Here is a 22,357-nt window from a genome sequence, read left to right as displayed (position 1 = left end):
ATATTTTAAGTAAAAATTGCTGTGCAGCACTGAACATACATGACACAAAGACCCTGAAGGGCAGTTAAGAGGCCGGCTTGCCATCGCAGAGATCCAGATTGGGTAGAAAGGTATATCAAGGAACCCTGTCCAGGGAAATATAAGAAATAAGTTTTAAACTTTCAATATGACATGTATTTTTTTAGAAGCATCATGGCAGTATATCCTATTTTGTATGTAATCCTAGCTGGACTTGTGTCAGCTAACATTTTTCCTTAATTAGAACATGGTATTAATATCTTGTCTATTTTTTTTTACTTTTAACATAAATATCCAAACAAACATTCCATTTCCAGAGCACAAACTTCTGCTATGTCATTGACATGCCAGCATGACATGGGTCATTCTAAAGATCCCACCTACACAAAGACTGTTTTGCTCTTGCTAAAGCTCATCAGTGTAGTACTTACTACTCATTGAAACAATGGAAATCGTTAGGTAGTATTTGAAGCTATTCTCCAGGGACAACTCTACAAACATGCCATTCCATTTCTGGAACACAGACACTTAAATATGACATTTATGTGTCAACGTTTTGAGTTAATGCTTGACAATGAAGATAGTTTATTACCGAGACATTATCCTACCTACCTTTTTTTGTTTTCTTTATTTACGTTGCCCTTGTTAGACCTCATTTTTTATTCCTTAGAGCATTTTTCATTGTTTCAGTTTGGCTGGATGTAAAGTCTGCTTTATACAGTCATTATTCCATATAATGATATAACGTCGGTCTGTTTTAATAAATAAATGTAATATTCCAATCAGGGAAAAGAGGAATGATTGGTATTTGTATCTAAATGAGTGAAGGCTCCATCAAAGTTTACATTACTTGCTAGTTACATTTGGCTGTTTGATAGAGCATATGTATGAGTATGGTGAAACATGGTACACTTTGGGGGGAATTCAATTGACCGTGTTGTTCGTGAGAACAACCCGGATCTCGCGCTATTACAGTAAGTTTAACACAGATTTGCTCCGTGCTCACAGAGCGGCAAGCAAAAATCGTCATTGAAATTACTGTACTAATGGTAATAATGTGCACTATTATCGTAGTAATGGTAATAGTGAGTGGGCCACAGTCTTCTCGCAAACAGCGCGGCCCGTACTATTACGTACGGTCAATTGAATTCCGCCTTTGAGTGCAAACTTATGAAAAAATTTTGCTAATACGTATGTGATATCCAGAAACTTCTAAAAGAAGGAAATAATTGCTGCTGTTCAGTAGTAATGCCATCCAGTAATATCATACACATTCTCACTGCGAGGAGCACTGGTAAGCAGCTTAATGAGGAGGGGTTTGCCATGGCCAAGAAGGGGAAAGAGGAGTGTTTTTTTTTATTTTTATTTTATGTAAATTATATTTTAGGTATTTTGCAATTTTGAAAAAGAGAAAAAAAACCTCGTCATAAGCATTGTGGATAATAGATCCTATATTGTATATGAAAATGGTCACCATATTTATAACGTCTTATAACTGATGTTATACTTAACATAATGGATGTGCTAACCCACAAATGTTAGCAACCAAAACTGTGAACAGAGTTCAATGATAGCAGCAGTCAAACATTATTATTTTATTTTTTTTGTTCAGATCTACACTATATACATTCTGTTTTATTGTGCTGAGTTACCAATTATTATAGTATCTTTTTATTTTAAAAGCATTTTATTTTTCACCAGTCAGTCAGAGCATGCAGGTGAGTAATACAGTCATGCGATATGTTGCACACACAGACTGGCTGTCATATGGCTGGCGAAAGGTACTTTGAACATGGATTTTCCGTTCCTTTTGTATGGAATATCTCCTGTGGTATTGCTTTGCAGTTTAAACTGTTATCTAGCACTTTTTACCATAAATATTACTGAACAGGTGTTGTGCTGCCACTAACTGCGTATCCAGCTGTCCTCTTCCAGCACGGTGCCGGCAGAATCTGTTGTGTAGTCCTATTAGGCAGACTAGAGAATGATCAAACTGGAGATGGAGGTCTTCTTTGCAGGATATGGCAGTTTTATTGCCAGAAGATGGTCAGGAAAGTCTGGCTGACTAACAAAGACAGTTCTTTAGCTGTTGGGTGTAGTTCCAGATTTTGTATCCCCTTTGGCAGTAACACAGAGACTGCTGCAGTATGGCTAGCCAGCAAAATTAGGAAATAAGGACCTCTTTTATTTACTCAGGCCTCGAAATCACGGGCATTCCTGTCTGCTTGGAGAGAAGTCAGCCAGCTCTTTCCACTGGAAATCTCAAGAGTGTTGGATACTTTCATCTGTGAGTGTTCACACACTTGTTTTTAATGTGCTTTATGGAAATGGTGAAACAACGTGAATTTAGACCCTTTCCCCCCAAAAAAATCCGCACATACTAAACACACAGATTGGCATCTTTAAATAGACTTTCCAGACATATTTTTTTTAAAAAAATAAATATACTTTTATTTGAATGAATAGAATTGAAACCCTCTCAGAACCTGTTAGTGTGAAGTAACTGAACTGCTTGAGAAAAATTAAAAATTTACATTGCAACATTAAGTGCTTTCATCTGAAATGCAGCATACTTACAGTTACACAGAAAACACATTTACACTGAGCAGCATATATTGAGTGCTGCAAGAGAGAGGATTTATATCGGCAATAGGATAACAAAGATTTTTTAAAAAAAAAATAAAAAAAATTGAATTTACAGTATCTTCCGTTACTGCTCCGTTATAAAACAGCAATCTAATTATTGGTATTAAGTCCCTAGTGTTCCTTTTGCACAGAAAAATTGCAGCTTAACGTTTAATGCAGTGAACTATGATTATCTATAAAGAATCCTGATTTTGAGTGAGATACAGAACATAAGACCAGTGAAATAATGGCCTTTGCTTTTACGGTTTAAACAGGTTGTAGCACTGTTGAAAAGTACATAGGTTCAGATGTGGTCACTGTTTAAATGTAATTGCAATACTGACCTCTACAGTAGAGAAGAAGCTTCTGCACACTGGTAGACATATTGAGGATGAGTGCAATGCTAACTATGCATTTTCTAAAGTATTTGCAAAGTTTAGATACATTGAAAGCTACATTGTCCTAAAATATAAAATGAAAACGTATACCTTACCTATTCAATGGCAAAATCATTATCACTAATGTTAAACCATAAATGATGCTGTGCCATAAGGGTCCAGTAGACAAAGGAAAATTCAGGTAGCTGATTTACATTTAAATGTGCCTATGACAAAATTATGTTCACCCCCACCCCTTCCCCCAAACCTACTATTTGTTCTCTGGAGGAGGTTCTAAGTGGGTAAGATTGATGCTGTGTGCTACATCTCAGCTGATTGGACAGTCCACAGAAAGACTCATCGTTGTCCAATCAGCTGCAACCTGACACATCATTTTGCTCCTGCTTCTTTTGGGCATTGCCCATATAGGAAGCAAGAATAATATACATGCGGGTTAGTCATGAGACTAAGTATCAGGTGAATGTTGACTGTCACCTATGGTTCAGCTAGTTTGAGAAAATGGATTTTGTGGATAAAGTTTACTTGAGACTCAAGTTTAATTTTAGCATAATATGCTGTTCTCATGGTGTTCATTTTCTATGATTGTAGCAATTAAAAATGGTGGCAAATATGGCTCTATCTCACACTTACAGAAGAAGTGACAGAACTATTTATACATTATTGATATGTAGTGTGTCAAAGCTGTCATCCTTTAGACCCTGTCCAAGTTAGAATAAAGGGATGCATATATGATCCAGTTGTGAAAACATATATTTTCTATTGCTGCTTATCGGGGTGATATAACATCTTGTTTCACCGCTATTTACATACAATGTTGCTGGGCGTCCATATGGCTCGCGCACAGATTTGTTATACAACATAATTGTAAAAGAAAAATTTCAATATTGATTTTGACCATACTGATTCAAAGGAAAGCTTGATTTAATTATATAAAGCCTTTAATTAAGTCTCTGCTACTGATGGCGATAGAAGGAAAGCCGTCATACTTGTACTTACCCATTTTTTACATTTGGGCTGTGAATAAAAATGCAGGAAAGTTATTTATGGTCTAATTGGCAGTCTACACTACTGCTTTGGTAACCAAATTTGTATAGAGGGCAATTGGTCACATACACATCGACATCTCACAGTTTCCTGGAAAGAAAGTGGGTAAAGGTTAAACCTAACTAGAGATATTCAAGACGGTGGCAACTATGAAATGGGTAGAAGATAAAACAATGTTCTTTTTTTAGATACATTAATGCTGAACGAAGCTTAAAAATATATATATATATATATTTTTTTTTTTTAAGCTTTGTAAACTTTATTTATAATTAGTGATTAACGCAGTGCTGTTATTAGGTAACAGTTTTATATGACTAAATAACGGTTCTGCTTTGTCTAATTTTATATATTTTGCAGAATGAATAAGAGCATTTTAATTTTATTTCCACATATTTCTTCCAGTTTCCTGACAGCAGTTGGTTACAGCAATGTGTTTGGTTACTTTGGATTACACATGGTGAAGAGCCCCCTTCATATAACTTTTTGTGTGAGAGCATTAATAAATCCCCCCAAATCCTGCCATTTCCAGCTTGTAATAAAAGGAATTGTTGTAACGGGCATGCTTCCAGGAGTGGCGTTTGGTTGTTTTTACAGAGTTAGGAGGCTGCCATCTGGCATTGATAGTGAGATGGTGTTGTCATCAGTTTCTTGATGCAGGAAAGGAATGAATCCTCATCTGTTTCCTGCGGATAAGTAAAGGGGTTAAGATTTTAGTAAAAACTTTGTACCTTAAAGGAACGTACACTTAGGTTGTGTTTATACCTACCCAGACTCTCATTTTGGAAAGAAAATAATCTCTGCAAAGATGAGGCTGGCCACAAGTCAAAACATGCTAATACATTGTTAGGGTTTCTCCCTACTTGGACATATTTTAGATCTGTTAACAAATTGGATGAACTGCCTTGTCCATAGATTATACAGCACAGGTCCTCTGATTTATTTATTTCTTTGCTCCTGTATTCAAATGTAGAAGAAAAGCTGTCCAATCACAAGCAAATCTTCTCAGGCTGACACAGAAAGGTTGTTCATATTTGAACACCCTTAGAACAGGCATATTTCTATAAATCGGGTTTATGACCATTAGATGAAATGTGATGACTATATGAGCACAAATTAGATATTTGATGGTTCAGTTTTGCATTGGTTTCCTGGATTCCATTATAAGCTTAACATCTTCCTGCCTGTCATTGGTACCATGTATGTCCAAAGGGGGAAAGCCAAGTAATACACAGAAAGGCAGAACTACTTGTGATGCAAGATGCGGGGCCACTACAAGGCCCGGAGGTGAGGGGTGCCCAGCAATATCTGATAACTCTTCCAGACCCCAGATCCCTTCGATTCCCCCAATCTGGTCTGAGAGATCTCTTCTGAGCATGTCCTGATCCGTGCATCACTGGGCCTTTTCCCAAATTTTGCTATGGTGCCCAGCCATGAACTTTTCTCCTCTTAGCTTTCATTTAAACCCGCACACTGTATCACACAACCCCATATACATAGTATTGCTGTCAATGTCTGCCTCAGATTCTAGTGCTGCAGCTAGGGACAGTTACTTCCAAACAACGGCTGACCTATCAGCTGGTGGACCCAGACTGCACTGGTAGATCAACTTTACACTGAAATGAAGGGAAAAAATAGTAAATAAAATTTCACTTTGTCTAGTCCCCATCATAACTTGCCTAACATATACATAAATATATATGTAATTGCTATAATTAGAATTTGTCAATTTTAATTTTCAGGTAACATTGCAGGGGGTAAATGTATTATGCTGCGGTTTTTGCAAGTCACTGAAATTCAGTGTCTTTGCAGTTAAAATTTAAGACGGCTGTTTTACATTTGCCCCGCAAAGTCGCAGAATATCGGTGACTTGCAAAATCTGCAGCATAATACATTTACCCCCGGTGGGGGGAGGGGGGGCGGGGTCTTACCTAGCTGGGTTAAAGTCAACATAGGAATAGCAGTATAGCAACTAATATAAGACTGATTTTAAAAGACCTAATTTCCCCTTTTCTACCATGCCATGTGTTCATCTTTTGCTCTCACCACTCTTTTATACCTCTTTTCCCTCCTACCCCATTTCCTTCCTATTCCAACTTCTGGTGCATACTCCTGCCCTGGTTAATTCACTGTCACATTAGATGCCCCCTCCTAGCTAGAGAAAAGAGGGTATAGAATATATTGTATTTTGGCATGTAGTGGTCACGTGTGAGTGGGGGAATCAATGAAGGACACACACAGATAATAGAGCAGGCAAAATCCATGAAATATCACTCCTGCTCCTGGGTGTAAGTGTGTATCGGGTCATTGAAAACAATATGTTCCATTTCCATAACAGTTTAAATGATTTTACTAGTGTGTAAACACTGGTATGATGTTTCATGCCAGTGGCTAAGTGGCTTAGAACTAGCAGCAGATTTACTGGGTAAACAAAAAAAAGTGCTCTGAAATATCTAGATTGCATTCAGAATATTTATTTGACATTATGTAATTGTACTTAATTGTAAATGATCTAAATAATGTTGCCATTGTCTGTGTCTCTGCACTATCCATATCATACACACTACATGTTGTACATAGAACAGTCATGTCAACTGGCCAGCATCATTGTTTAACTTTAGTGTTGCTAATAAATCTTCAAGTTTTATCCATAAGAGTTTATCAATTTTCCTTTTTCCGGTTTGTTGCTTTGTCTGTGTCACTTAAAAGTACAATTCCTATTTTCCTAAGGAAGTTCAACATGGTAATGTTTTTGCAGAAAGGAAGAAATGGCGAGGAACCTCTTGAACTTGAACACAATGCACATTCATGCATGCTGAACTTTACCTTAAATACTGCTCTATGGAATAGCTGCTGCTTATTAGAATTCCTAAATATGAACATTCTGCTATACAAAGGTTATATCTGTACTAATAAAAACATGTATATATCAATAATTTATTAGCCAAATGGGCCAGTGATGTGGATCTGATAACTATAATATATGTGGATTTTAGGGGGTAAATGTATTAACTGCCAATTTATTTCATCTTGCCGCTGTTCGCCGAATTTGCAGTGAAAATTTAAAACGGCAATGCCTTTAAAACGGAAATGCATTTAAAGCCATTTAAGTTTAAATTTCACTGCAAACTTGCCGAATAATAATGATTTGAAAAATCGTAGGTTAATACATTTTCCCCTAGGGCTCTTTTTTTTTTTCTCAACGAACTTAAGAGTTCTTTAAGGCTGCACAACTACCTATCGAAATATTCTAAGGTACCCCTCCCGCTTGCTGGAGCCCCAGGAAAAATGTGTGCATATAGCAGCCCCCTACCTGAAGCCATTTCTCAAGGGGTTAGCTGACTCGGAGTGGGAACATCAATAATGCTCACCATCTCTGGCAACCAAGCTCGCCCCTTCCCTCCTGGAAACAGAGAAGCCCCAGGAAAAGCGAAGGTACAGAGCAGCCCTCGGGAGAGAGCGCACCTTAAGAAAATATTTTTTATAGTTTGTAGTAGTGCAGCTTCATACAGTAATTTATTTTTTATTTATTTATTTTTTATTAATTTTATCTATTGGCTATTACTAACTGTTAAAGTTTTTGAAGTTAATTCTTGTTGCACCCTTCTTCCTATACAGATTTCTGACCCAATCATTTTGTATCTTTCAGATGGTGCAGATATAGAAGATGATCCATCTTGCTCTTGGCCAGCATCATCACCGTCTAGTAAAGACCAGACGTCTCCTTGCCACGGAGAGGGTTGTGATTTTGGTGAAGAGGAGGGTATTCCAGGATTGCCCTATCCCTGCCAGTTTTGTGACAAATCATTCAGTCGCCTCAGCTATTTAAAACATCATGAACAGAGTCACAGTGACAAGCTCCCTTTCAAGTGTACATATTGTAGTAGATTGTTTAAGCACAAAAGAAGTCGGGACCGTCATATAAAACTACATACTGGAGATAAAAAATACCACTGCAGTGAGTGTGATGCAGCATTTTCCAGAAGTGATCATCTTAAAATTCATCTAAAGACTCATACCTCCAACAAGCCATATAAATGTGCCATTTGTAGACGGGGGTTCCTGTCGTCAAGTTCTTTGCATGGTCATATGCAGGTTCATGAGAGAAATAAAGATTGTTCACAGTCTGGGGCTAGAATGGAGGATTGGAAAATGAAGGACACACAGAAATGCAGCCAATGCGAGGAAGGGTTTGATTTTCCTGAGGATCTTCAGAAACACATAGCTGAATGTCACCCTGAATGTTCTCCAAATGATGACAGAGCTGCTATCCAATGTATGTATTGCCATGAACTTTTTGTTGAAGAAACCTCCCTTTTGAATCACATGGAGCAAATGCACAGCAATGAGAAGAAGAACAATTGTAACATTTGTTCTGAGAATTTCCACAGCATTGAGGAGCTCTACAGCCATATGGACAGTCATCAGCATCCAGAATCCTGTAATCCAAGCAACAGTCCCTCCTTAGTTACTGTAGGCTATACATCCGTATCTAGCACCACCCCCGATTCAAACCTTTCTGTGGACAGCTCTACAATGGTAGATGTTGCTCCACCACTAACTAAAAGTCGTGGTCGGAAAAGGGCTTCACAACAAACCAGTGATATCAATGCCCCTTCAAGCAAACAAGCAAAAGTTACATATAGCTGTATCTACTGCAGCAAACAGTTATTTTCCAGCCTGGCTGTTCTCCAGATACATCTTAAAACTATGCATTTAGATAAACCAGAACAGGCTCACATCTGTCAGTACTGCTTAGAAGTCTTACCTTCACTCTACAATCTAAATGAACATCTTAAACAGGTACATGAAGCTCAGGATTCAGCACTAATAGTTTCTACTATGCCTGCCATGGTGTATCAGTGCAACTTTTGCGCTGAAATATTCAATGACCTTAACATGCTCCAGGAGCACATTAGAAGTTCGCATGGGTTTGCAAATCCGGTTGCAAAAGACAGTAATGCATTCTTTTGTCCCCATTGCTACATGGGATTTCTCACAGACACCTCATTAGAGGAGCACATTCGTCAAGTCCATTGTGACCTCAGCAGCTCTCGTTTTGGCTCTCCAGTGTTAGGTACCCCTAAAGAGTCTGTAGTTGAAGTATACTCCTGCTCATACTGCACCAATTCTCCTATCTTCAATAGTGTTCTTAAATTAAACAAGCATATTAAAGAAAATCACAAGAATATTCCGCTGGCATTAAATTACATTCATAACGGAAAGAAATCTAGAGCTCTGAGTCCCTTATCTCCTGTTTCTTTGGATCAATCCTCTTTAAAGATGATGCAGTCCATTGGTGGCACTCCTTCAAGACCTGCAGGCGAGTACATCTGCAATCAGTGTGGTGCCAAGTATTCATCCCTCGATGGTTTTCAAACTCACTTAAAAACTCATCTTGATACTGTTCTGCCAAAACTGACGTGCCCTCAGTGCAACAAGGATTTTCCAAACCAAGAATCTCTTCTGAAGCATGTTACTATTCACTTTATGATAACGTCTACATATTATATTTGTGAAAGTTGCGACAAACAGTTTACTTCAGTAGATGACTTGCAGAAGCACTTGCTAGACATGCATACGTTTGTCTTCTTCCGTTGTACCCTGTGCCAGGAAGTGTTTGACTCCAAAGTTTCCATTCAGCTTCACCTGGCTGTGAAACACAGCAATGAAAAGAAAGTGTATCGCTGCACTTCCTGTAATTGGGACTTCCGCACAGAAACCGACTTACAGCTCCATGTGAAGCACAATCACTTGGAGAACCAGGGAAAGATCCACAAGTGCATCTTCTGTGGAGAATCTTTTGGCACCGAGGTGGAGTTACAGTGCCACATCACAACCCACAGCAAGAAATATAATTGCAAATTTTGCAGCAAAGCTTTTCATGCCATCATTTTATTGGAAAAACACTTGCGGGAAAAACATTGCGTGTTTGAAGCCAAGACACAAAACTGTGGAACTAATGGAGCACCTGAGCAAGTTCAGAAAGAAGAAGTGGAACTTCAGACGTTGTTGACAAACAATCAAGAAACTCATAATAGTCATGATGGCAGTGAAGATGATATTGATACCTCTGAACCAATGTATGGCTGTGACATTTGTGGAGCTGCCTACACCATGGACGCTCTTCTGCAGAATCACCAGCTTCGAGATCACAATATCAGACCTGGAGATAGTGCAATTGTCAAGAAAAAAGCTGAGTTAATTAAGGGGAATTATAAGTGCAATGTTTGCTCCCGTACGTTTTTTTCTGAAAGTGGTCTGAGAGAGCACATGCAGACGCATTTGGGGCCAGTAAAGCATTATATGTGCCCTATATGTGGGGAACGCTTCCCATCCTTATTGACTCTTACAGAACACAAAGTCACACACAGTAAGAGTCTGGACACTGGGAACTGCAGAATTTGTAAACTACCTCTACACAGTGAGGAGGATTTCTTAGAGCACTGTCAGCTGCACCCAGATCTAAGGAACTCTCTGACAGGGTTTCGCTGTGTGGTATGCATGCAGACAGTGACCTCAACTCTGGAGCTTAAGATTCATGGCACATTTCACATGCAGAAGACTGGAAATGGGTCTGCAATTCAGTCCACTGGGCGTGCACAGAACTTACAGAAGTTGTTCAAGTGTGCTTCTTGTCTGAAAGAGTTTCGCTCTAAGCAGGACCTGGTGAAGCTTGATATTAATGGTTTACCCTATGGTCTATGTGCTATCTGTGTTAACCTTAGCAAAAGTGCCAGCCCAACTGCCAACATGGTTTTAAGCACTAGCAGACCTATTCTAGGTCAAACTGATAGTCTACCCTGTGTAGAAGGTAAAAATAAGGCCTCCATGATGAAGACCCGATGCTCTAGTTGCAATGTTAAATTTGAATCAGAAAATGAACTCCAAAACCACATTCAGACAATCCACAGAGAACTTGCATCGGAAAATAGCACAACCCAGCTGAAAACACCACAAGTTTCTCCAATGCCCCGGATCAGCCCTTCTCAATCTGATGAGGTAGTTATTTTTCCATTATGTAAATCTGTGATATTCTTATTAATTGCCACATTTTATTGCAGCAGTTTGTAAATAAACAAGACCAGCAAGAGAGGGAGGAGAGGCATTGGCTTCCGTGGGTTAACGCTGAAAATGGCCAGGGATTCCTCCAGTGGGGCACATGGTGTTCTGGGTATTCAAATCCTATGTGGTTGTCATACAGTAGCCGGAAAGGACACATTGTTTGTATTGGCCTTCTTTGGAAAACCACAATACCTCTCCCCCGTACCCCCCACCTCCATTGTGAACACATGGGTTGAGCTAGCTATGCAAAGTCTGAATCGCAGTGTGGTCCCAACATATGGCAGCATTAAAAGGTTGATTACGACCATGAATATATGATATTGTACACAGCAGTGCGAGTGTCACTATAACCCCGGCTTAGTGGAGTTACATGATACGTCAGTGTTATCGCTCCATCATTTTATGTTAATGTGGCCACACAGAAGTAGAGTGGTAAGATCACTGTCCAATTTGGCCACATCCACTTGTATCGGGATGAGCTCTTGGATCTCTGATGCCAAATACTGGGGTCTTATGGGATTGGGACACCCACACACACACACACACACACAGGATTTCTATCCGTTTCATTTGGGGGCATTACATTGCAGTAATAAACCAGTTGTCCAGCACTATTGCAGTGTGTTGCTAGCTTAAATACAAAATATTTCATATATTGGACAGATTTTTATATATATTTTATTGAGAAAAACAAAGAAAAGGCTCAGTGAATAGAATTGGGCCAACTGCAGCAAAGCACGCTGAGTCATCCTCCTTTAAAGGAAAAGAAAGTGAAATTACCGCCCCCCCCCAAATGGAACATATGAATACTACAGCACTAGATACGTTGTCTTTCCCAGATATGACTATATGAGGACATGTTTCTTAAAGTGGGAGCTACTGCGCTGATTATTTTGACAGCAAAGATAATTCTAGAATTCTAGCAAGATGTTCTACCTGAATTCATTGCCTGATTCTATAGATTCAGTTGTTGAACTATTTGATACATTTAGGAGGGGAGTGTTAGTATGTAATGGTTCGCTATCCCTACATATTTTCTTTTACATGTGCATTTAAATGTATGTTCGAGCTGCAGGGTGTTGCTTAGCTCTTACAAAGTTCTTACCAACAGTTAACCTTGCCCTAAAATAGTTTTTATCTCTGTCACATAATAGTCTATCTTCTCCCCAGACCCTCTTGTCTGGGGAGAAGATGTACCAGGTGTACCGAGCAAGGAGATACCTTGTATACACACATGCAGGGCCAGAGGAAGGACGATGGGTGCCTTAGGCTCTCCCCTCGCTTTGGTCACTTACCTCTCCTTCATTGTACGCTGTGCCTCTATCCCCCTGTTTTAAATATTGGCACGGGGGAGGGGGCTGCATCCCCTGCTCCTGTCAGACTCTGAGTGTAATTCTGGACTGTGACATCATAGCCAGCACCACAGTCTCAGTTCATCTTTGACTTGGATGAGCATCAACCGGCAGCTTCACAGGTCGGAAGCCGCTAGCTGCTGCCGCTCAGGTTTGATGGAACTATGCACCTCTACAAAACTGTATTTGCATCTATGTGCATGAGATTTCTCCGCAATTTCATGCATCTCTAGATGGTGGCATGTACATAGAAAAGATCATGCGCAATGTGGATTTAGGTAATACTGTCAGAGAGACTGTAACATTTCCCCATTTATTATGATTACAATGAACTGTTGGCATAATGTGATATTGATAAGGATCCCAATGCACATAATGTAAGTCCATGGCACACAATGAATTAATCAGAAAACAGATTCCTGTGCATGCAAGTTCTTCTATTCCACATTCACTTATCAATCTTGTAATAGGCATGTGCCCCCACCCCCTGGCATTGAACGGGTTACAGAGCTGTAGACACCATAATGCCTTCATGTGCCTTTGTTTCCCTGGACTTTTGCTTTAATGAGTTGTGACCTGGAGAATATAAAGGGCTTAATTTATTATTTTGAAATTTTCAGTGCCCCATAAAATGAAGAGTCTGAACGAAAGTAAATTGGAAGCAGCATTGTGCCTGGGGAGTCTCTGCATTACTATGCTTGCTTAGAGGAGAGCGTAAAATCACCACTTACATGTACTACCGCTATAAATATTACATATAGCATATTGCAATAGTCCGTGCAACAAGATGAAATTCGCACAGATACACAGATCATTTTCTTTGACAACTTAATCTTGTGGAGAGCACTACAGGTTCTATTGCAATAAAAAAAAGTAACATCCACATTTGACATTTAAAGGGACACATAGTCATCACTTTCCTAGTTTAATTTTATCACAACATAGTAAAGGTCACATCCTCTGTGAAATATGGGAATTTCATTGAAGTTCATTTTTTTCCAAAGGCATATCAGCAGAATATGAAAATAACATCAACAGTGTTTTCATAGCTGTTTTTTTCTTTTACTTCTCTGTCACTGTAGGTCAGTCTGGCTGTGCCTCCAGTGACTTCATTCCTGATGTGAAGTCTTAGCTTGCCATAACCCACACACTCTGGGCTTCCTTTATGAGCCATGTAGCAAAGTATTGGTTGTTTTAATTAAACCCTTGAAGATTCGCTGTACATTTCTACTATATACAATTTTTGTTCGAAATTGATCTGGGCCCTCACCTTAGAAATCCTTTCCTTCTTAGGGATTACATCTTATTGAAAATTCAGGAAAGACGATATTTCCCTGTAGATGGTTCAGTATCAAATCTTGATAGTGTTCTACATTCACAGTAATTGAGGGGAGGAGAAATGCTGTTCGCTAAATTGATGCTTTCTGGATTGTTAGCTGGGCACGTTAAGCTTGCAGTCGCATGCATCCATAGATCTCCTATGCACAGAGGCAGAAAACAGGCCTGCAGGAGAAAATGGACAGCTTGGTTATATCAGATAAGAAATGTGACTGCTTCAGGCTGCGTGTGTAAAATGTTGTGACAGATGTAGCTGCATATAAGCTCATGTCTGTGAACTAGTGCGTTTATGTCTAAAAAGAAATGTGACTGTACTAGTACCCCAGATCGCTCTCCTCCAGAGATTTCCATATATAAATGGTTCTGCTGCTGTTCTCACTGTACCGTTCTGGACTCAGTGGCGCACGCAGGGGGGGTTTCTGAAACCCCACCCTGCGCTAACTAAGTGGCCACTGTCCTATACAGCAGCTGCGGCGCTTTCAAAGAAGCGTCCGCGGCGGTGCTGTATTGTATACAGTACCGCCGCAGACGCTTCTTAGACAGTGCCGCGGCTGCTGTATAGGACAGCGCTGGCGAAACGGAGCTGCTGCGCATGCGCGGGCTCTCTCGTGGTTTTTTTTTTTTCGGTCGGCGGGGAGAAACCCCCCCCCTGACAATCCTCCGTGCGCCCCTGGGACTATACTGTCGTCCTTAATCCCGTTACCACCACCAAATATATAGGGCTCCCATATAGCTCGCTTTTCTCAAGACAGTATCATTTGTCTCCAATCGAAAGCTTTTAATTAGCAATACTGATTTTCCTAATATTAAGAAATCATGTTGAACTTAAACTAGAAGTTGGAATATGCTCCTATAACTGTTTTACTTTATTCAGCCTATAAAAGGAAGTTTAGTGGGGGGGGGGGGGGGTTCATAACTTGAGCAAACTTCAAGTCACATGGTTGTCACAGGTTTCAGTTCTACATTAGGGGAGCGCGGTATATGGCATACCACGGGGCTGTGTTTTATTCCCGGTGTTGATCGCAGAATATACAGAGAAATACAAACCAATGCCATGATCAAAGTACTACTCCTATGCACATGACACTTGGCTCCTACATATCCTTTAAACCAGGCATTTGAGACCCAACATCAATAATAAATGCTTGGCTATTGTAGCTGATCTTCAAGAGTAGATGAATAGCATAGAAGAAACCATGCTCTTCCCAATTTATACACGGGAATTTCAACTTGAAAATGCTGCATGTTGGAAAATAAGAATTAATAACTTACAACATCTTATTTCAAATGATTTGCAAATAAGACGTATTGTCAGATTAAGATTACCATTGTTCCTAGAGATGATAAAGACATATGACACCACCACACCAACCACCCACTGATATGACTAATGTACCACACGTATGAACTTAATAAAATGTCTCACTCTATATTTAGTTTAACACACACTATAGAAATGGAAAAACCTGCACGTCAATATATAGATTCATTTATTATACTTTTTAGATCACTTACAAATTACGCAGTGCTTTACAGAGAACATTTGTAATCATTTACATCAGCTTGCGTGCACCATCACACGGACACACGCACAAGGGTTATTTTTGTAAGAAGCCAATTACATCATCAGTATGTTTTTAGAATGTGGAAGGAAACCAGAGCACCCGTAGAACAAACTCCACACAGATGGCTCCAGCACTGTGAAGCAACAATGCTGACCACTGTACCACCGTATGTAAACATTCAAAATATATTTTGCTTTGTTGCATAATTATTTTACAGATCAGAACATTTTATAGTAAAATTTCTGGATTATAATTAATATAACAAATGAAGCAGTTACTGTCCCATACTGCTCTTTCACTTGTTTACATTCATTTTATATTGTATGTATCTACCCTCCTAGATGGTAGGTTTATCCCTGAGTCGGCTCCAGTGTCCTCCCCTCTCCATCTATAAAGAGGAAGTAACCAGCTTTCCAAGTAGAGACCTTTAGATCTTTTTTTTTCTCAATTACTGCTTGTAATTTAGTGTTATTTAGACGTTGCATTCCCTATGTCTAAATATCTTCATATAATTGATACATTTGTACAGTGATACTGTATATGCAGGAACCCAAATACTTTGGAAACAGTACTGGATATTCAAAACTTGCATTTAATTATCTATGTGTGTGCTTGTAGATATATCCTCCCATATATACTTGATGAAGAAAACTATAGGGTTTTAAGTGGTATTATTACTTAGACTCCGTGGCAAAGGTGTAATAAAATCTGACGACCTTTAAGCCCATTTAAAAAGACAGAAAATATAAGTTCAGAGATCTTTGCTTGTCACCCTTACAACATTTGTGTTTAGGAACTACATAAGTTTACTAAATATATTTAGTACTTACAGGCTATTTACACATTACACCCACTTAAACTTTTCAAATTCGCTGTGACTTTTTCATTGCTTATTTTTGAATTGCCCACAGTATCACTTGTATGATCATTATTTGTGATATTTGTGTGACATTTTTTTTGTAATCACTATATTTGCAAAGAGTATTTTTAGCATTTTTTTTTTTAAAACAAAAGGGCTAAAAATGAGAACAAATATGTGAATAATTAAATAAATCAAATGTATAAAAACCATAATACTAAAGAAATATCAAGGTAGTGCAAACTCTTGCAGGTTGTAAATGGCTATGTAAATGCTGATAGTTTCACCATTGTTTAGTGAATTCCTCAGTGGGTTCTTTGAGTAACAGATGAGGATTAATAGTTTCACCATTTCTGAACAGGGAGAGTTTTCTGGTGTGTTGTATTGATGTGCCATTTATACGTTTTTGGCTCTAGTGGTCTTTTTAAATCAACTATAAATTAGAACTTAATACAGTAGTCCCACATACATTTTTTCTTCTTCTTTAAATAGCAAGTTAAGTACATTTTAAGCATGGATCTGATTTTTCATAGTTGTTCTTCTACAAATCATTATATCCTTTTCAAAATCTCTCTGGGCGGAAAACAAAACTACCTGCCAGACACCTTCAGTCTGCAACACAGACACAGCATGTCATGTGATTGGAGAGGGGGGGAGAAGGTGGATGTCATAGTGGAGAGGGAGGAGTGTTCAAAAACATCCCTGCTTACTACATCATGTGCGATATGACTGTGGTTGCCACAGTAGTCCAGAATCATTTAATAGAAGCCCGAAGAAAAATAACAAAGGAAAATGGTTAATACCAATATTCTGATTTATGTTAAAAAAAAAACCCACAAAAAAAACCACACCTGTTTTTTTTTTTATTAGCAGACAGCTGCTTTAGAATTACTATTTTAAGAAATTGTTTGAGGAAAAATTACATAGCTAATGATTGATAGATTTCTTACTTATTGAGAAAGCATAAACAAACTACAACAAACTTAATTGTAATCATTACACCTTAAAGTGGATATGACACATACAGACTACACTGTTACATTTACTGCCACAGTGATAGGTTCCGTTTTACATTAATGAGTTTGACCATCCAATCAGTTTTCAGGTGCATGCTCACTGTACTCCCGAGTAATCACATGGGACTACTAGATAAAGATCTTCAGCCCAGAAGACTGCCCAACAGGTAATTTAAATAATGCCCAAGGCTTAACAGAAAATACAAAACAGAAAGGGAGTGTGCTGTTTTATACATACTTGTCAACTTTATGAAGATCCTTTCCGGGAGTTCCCGGAGGGGATATGGGCAGAGGGGGAGGGGCTTGAGAATAGCGCTATTGCGGCTCTAATTCCACCCACTTCACTAGGAAGTGGGAAGAATTAGAGCCGCAATAACTCTATTCTCAAGCCCCTCCCCCTCCACCCATATCCCCTCCGGGAACTCCAGGAAAGGATCTCCGTAAGATGTGGGAGGATGTCCTACTCTCCTGGAAGACCTACCCAGAATTCAGGAGTCTCCTGGACATTCCGGGAGAGTTGACAAGTATGATTTTATAGCTCACTTTTTCAAGAATAGTATGTGTTAATAACTGTACATTACAATTAAAAAGTGTTTACAAAGACTGTGCATGTGTATCATATATTTATTTTTCAAAATCTGCATGCAGTCACATATTGACAGTCAGCTGTACTTGATGTTGCACTACATAAACAATTGCTTAATTGTCACATATACACAAATTTAAATGATCGATCACAACTTACCATAATACCTAGCCCTTGTGAACACTTAATACATCACGTTGTGTTGTAGAAATTGTGCTACAACTTACCAAGGTTCATGTCCGTTTCAAGAACCCTTGATCACTGCAGCTTTGTAAGGCAGCACTTAAGATGAAAAAAATGAAGTATATGAAACTGCACACTTGTTAGCTGACATTACTCTCTAACGCCAGAGATCTAGCTTGTAGAGTAAAGTTCAGGTTGCCCCTCCCTTCTCCTCTAATTGCACTTAAGTTATCAGTGTTTACAGATAGAAAATAGAGCACTGGTTCTCTACACTAGTTGCCTGTTTTCTACCGAATCCAATATAAAATACTCTTACTAACCTACAAGGCCATCAACAAAGCTGCACCAACATACATCTCCTCTCTTGTCTCAAAATATCTCCCAACTCGGCAACTCCGTTCTGCACAAGATCTGCGTCTCTCATCCACCCTCATTACATCCTCCCATTCCCGATTACAGGACTTTTTCCGGGCTGCACCCACTCTATGGAATTCTCTCCCTCACACAATAAGACTCTCCTCTAGTCTACAAGCTTTCAAGCGTTCTCTGAAAACCCACCTCTTCAGACAAGCTTATAATATTCCTCAACCACCCTCTTAACCTCACTACATTACCCTATTACCACCTGTTATACAACTACCCCTTGACCAACATTGTTGTGTGACAGGATCATTTAGCTTATGAGTCACTTTTACCTTTGCAGTCTGTCTGGGTCAACTGCAAATGTAGACTTAACCTCATATGTCAAACTCCCATTGTCCAATAGATTGTAAGCTTGCGAGCAGGGCCTTCCCACCTCTTTGTATGTTTTACCCAGTTTGTTTAATAGTTTACTATGTTTGTCCCCAATTGTAAAGCGCTAGGGAATATGTTGGCGCTATATAAATAGCTGATGATGAGATAGATATATATATATATATATATATATATATATATATATATATATATATATATACATACATACATACATACACACACACACACACACACACACACACACACACAGTCCCTGGACCCGCCAGTATTGGTCTTTTAATGTCGGAATTGTGATTGTCGACATTTTCAGCTGTCAGCACAATGGAAGTGTCGGCATTTAGCATGCCAACAATTCCTGTGTTGCAAATTAGTTCCCCGCCTGTTTGGACTGTTTGGACTGTAGGAGGAAATCCATGCAAACATGGAGAGGACATACAAACCTCACACAGACAGGGACCTGATCTGAATTGAACCCATGAACCCTTTGCTGTGAGACACTAATGCTAACCAGTGTGCCGCTAGCTGCCCAGAAGAACCTTAGTTAAACAACACATATAACAGCAGAGTCCCCTCTTTGAATCAGGGATTTTTTTCTTTATTTCTTTTTTAGGATTTCAAGTTGCTGATAGAAAAGCTCTTTATAGGGCATCTCTTATTTAGATTGTTACTAAAAAAATCCAATGGTAGCCCTCCTGATCCATTGGGCCCAGAGAAAATGCCCATCTTGAAAAGGTAATGATTAATACAGCAGTATGTTAAACAAAACTAATAGATCTTAATTTTAATATCACATATATTCTTTGTAACATATTACTTCTTAGTGATTATGTTGGGTGGTAAATCTTTTTACTTATTCAACAATGTAAGCTTGGCCACAAGTGATATTTGTTGAATGACGACATCATTTTCAAATAGTTTCCAGTGAAAGGCTAACTACACATGTGGTTACACAAGTCTTCCTCGCATACACAAGCAGTATCTATTAGAAAGTTATGTGAAGACAAGAAATACCAGAATTAAGTTTAGACATATGCTGATGTGATGTATTTGTTGAATTTCCACGTTTTGTTAAAACATTTGTGTCAAATCCACTCCATGTTACACCTTTAAAGTGGCTGAATTAGCATTACATGTAAGGTTCAATAATATTGAAACTGTAGATACACTATATACAAGTAGTTCCTTGTTTCAAATCAGAAAGCAGACAAGCACCGGGCAGCTGACTTGCTGTCATCTGTCTCTGGAAGAATTAATTTCTTAAAAAATTAAAGATACCCAGGCTCGGTTTTCTGAAAACCGAGCCCACCCGAACTTAGGGGATCCGAGTAGGTAGCAGTGTTCTTGTCACTCTCCAGTGCCATTGCTCAGTGCCATTGCTCATACAGAAACAGGAGGGGTAGCAGTGTTCTTGTCACTCTCCATTCTCCAGTGACATTGCTCAGTGCCATTGCTCACACAGAAACATGGGTAGCAGTGTACTTGTCACTCTCCAGTGCCAATGCTCAGTGCCATTGCCCATACAGAAACAGGAGGGGTAGCAGCGTTCTTGTCACTTGACAAAGATTGACTAGAAATTAATGTTATTGAGGTTAATAATAATGTAGGAACAAGAAAAGAGCCAAATTATGTGATTTTAGGAAAAAAAATAGGGATCCAAAACCAAAATGACACGCGGACGGTTTTGCCAAAACCAAAACACGAAGGTAATCCAGATCCAAAACCAAAACTAAAACATGGGGGTCAGTGAACATCTCTAGTAAAAAATGGATACTCTCGTGTAGTCGAATTTACATTGGAGGTAGTACTGTTAATAGAATCCAGGGTTCCAACTATTTCGCCCCTATTAATTGATACGTTTTAATTGCATGGTAGTATCAGACATGATAAAACACTTAGTTACAGATAGATTAGAACAATACTGTGCACCTTTTTCATCTGGCATGCTGGATTTTATTTATAGGTCCGACAATGTATAGAGTATGTAGAAGTGGTCAGGTGGTGATCACACCCTTGGATTAGATATTTATTTTGGGCATTTTTTATGCACTCTGCGAAGACACACTACAAATATTGCACCAACAGTTTTCAGACTTGATGGCTGCAAGTGACTTTAAAATTCAGTTTTTAATCAGGTTGTATTGTACTATAAAGTCATATGTTAAGAGTTAAGACTATACAGGTGTAGCATGGATAATAGATCTTGGTATGATCTATGCAATGAAATATGTTTATAATCTATGTCAAGTATAGAAGCAGAAGGTGGGGTTGGTTCCAATAAATGATCAGTTTCAAGTATTTAACATTCAAGCTCTGGCTTAAGGTGATTATTTTCCTATGGAATTGCTAAAACAATACTCTGCAAACGAAATCTAAGGGGATTTAGATTGCATTACTTCATCAGAAATGTATTTTCGATTAGTAACAAAGAGATCTAAAGTATTTTATTAGGCAGTAAAGAAAAATAACCAGTTCAGGAAAAGATACTTTGTTTCATTTCTTGTTGAAAAACTTTTACTCTAGAATAGAAAAGTTAGATATAAAAAAACAAGCCCATCTGAATACCAGAGACTTATTATGTGGTTTAAGATAAACTAGATTTCCAGCTGTTTTTACTTGTCCAGCTGTTTAATAAAAAGTCCAGTATATAGCAAATTAAGTTAACATGAAATGTGTTTCATAATGTTTGATTCATAGTGAAAATGTAACTTGTGTTAATTACAGCCCTGACAATTAGCTTTCGTTGTGTCTCATGCGGATAAGCATGAGCTTTTCACGCATGGAGCTTGCTCCACACAATACCCATTCTGGTAATGCCCTTGGGCTGGCAATGGCTGGTACCACCACACTCTACCCATCTTCCATCCATTCGGATTGTTCTTTGGTTTTTATACCTCCTAGTTTCCCCAAAGATTAATTTAATTATGTAATTAATGTGGGCAAGCATTATACTGCATGTGAATTCACTGTAGATGGTTGTAAATAGCTGAGATTAAGTTTTTGAATAGGTTATAATACATATATGCTGCTTTCAGTACCCCAACTGTAGCTACTATCATCATCATCATCATCTATTTATATAGCTCTACGAATTCCACAGCACTGTACAGAGAACTCACTCACATCAGTCCCTGCCCCATTGGAGCTTACAGTCTAAATTCCCTAACATACACACAGACACAGACAGACAGAGAGAGAGAGAGACTAGGGTCAATTTTTTTTTTTTTATATAAGCCAATTAACCTACTAGTATGTTTTTGGAATGTGGGAGGAAACCGGAGCACCCGGAGGAAACCCACGCAAACATGGGGAGAACATACAAACTCCACACAGATAAGGCCATGGTCAGGAATCAAACTCATGACCCCAGTGCTGTGAGGCAGAAGTGCTAACCACTGGGCCACCGTGCTGCCCCTATGCCTAATAGCAATGTTTTATAATCTCCCCAGCTTCTCCAGTCCATCGTATATCAATATAACATAACATGACAACTAGATATTTTTTTTTTTTATAATTACTGTCCTTCCTCTGTTATATTTCCACTCTAATTACATGTGT

General features: G+C 38.7%; 1 protein-coding gene and 1 long non-coding RNA gene across 9 annotated transcripts in view; one reads left to right on the top strand and one right to left on the bottom strand.

Moving 5' to 3' along the window:
• Positions 1 to 22,357, top strand: part of ZNF521 (zinc finger protein 521) — a 271,133-nt gene that overhangs the window by 85,851 nt on the left and 162,925 nt on the right. For all 7 annotated transcript variants that reach the window (XM_075213446.1, XM_075213441.1, XM_075213445.1 and 4 more), the window contains one exon: positions 7,732 to 11,084. In XM_075213446.1, the coding sequence (XP_075069547.1) occupies positions 8,172 to 11,084 (2,913 nt within the window). In that variant the 5' untranslated portion in view covers positions 7,732 to 8,171. The remainder of the gene's footprint in view (positions 1 to 7,731; positions 11,085 to 22,357) is intronic.
• The window catches only part of LOC142158973 (uncharacterized), a 67,361-nt gene continuing 49,435 nt past the window's right edge, over positions 4,432 to 22,357 (bottom strand). The window contains exons 3-4 of one of the 2 annotated variants that reach the window (XR_012692886.1): positions 13,770 to 14,002; positions 4,432 to 4,768 (exon numbers count right to left, since the gene is read on the bottom strand). This is a non-coding gene — a long non-coding RNA (uncharacterized LOC142158973). Of the gene's footprint in view, positions 4,769 to 13,411; positions 14,003 to 22,357 lie in introns of those variants that run through there. The other variant, XR_012692887.1, reaches the window with a different exon arrangement.

The sequence above is a fragment of the Mixophyes fleayi genome, chromosome 5 (assembly GCF_038048845.1).
Source record: "Mixophyes fleayi isolate aMixFle1 chromosome 5, aMixFle1.hap1, whole genome shotgun sequence".
NCBI lineage: Eukaryota > Metazoa > Chordata > Amphibia > Anura > Limnodynastidae > Mixophyes > Mixophyes fleayi.
The sequence above is the reverse complement of the archived record's forward strand: the minus strand, read 5'-3'. Positions and strand labels throughout refer to the sequence as shown.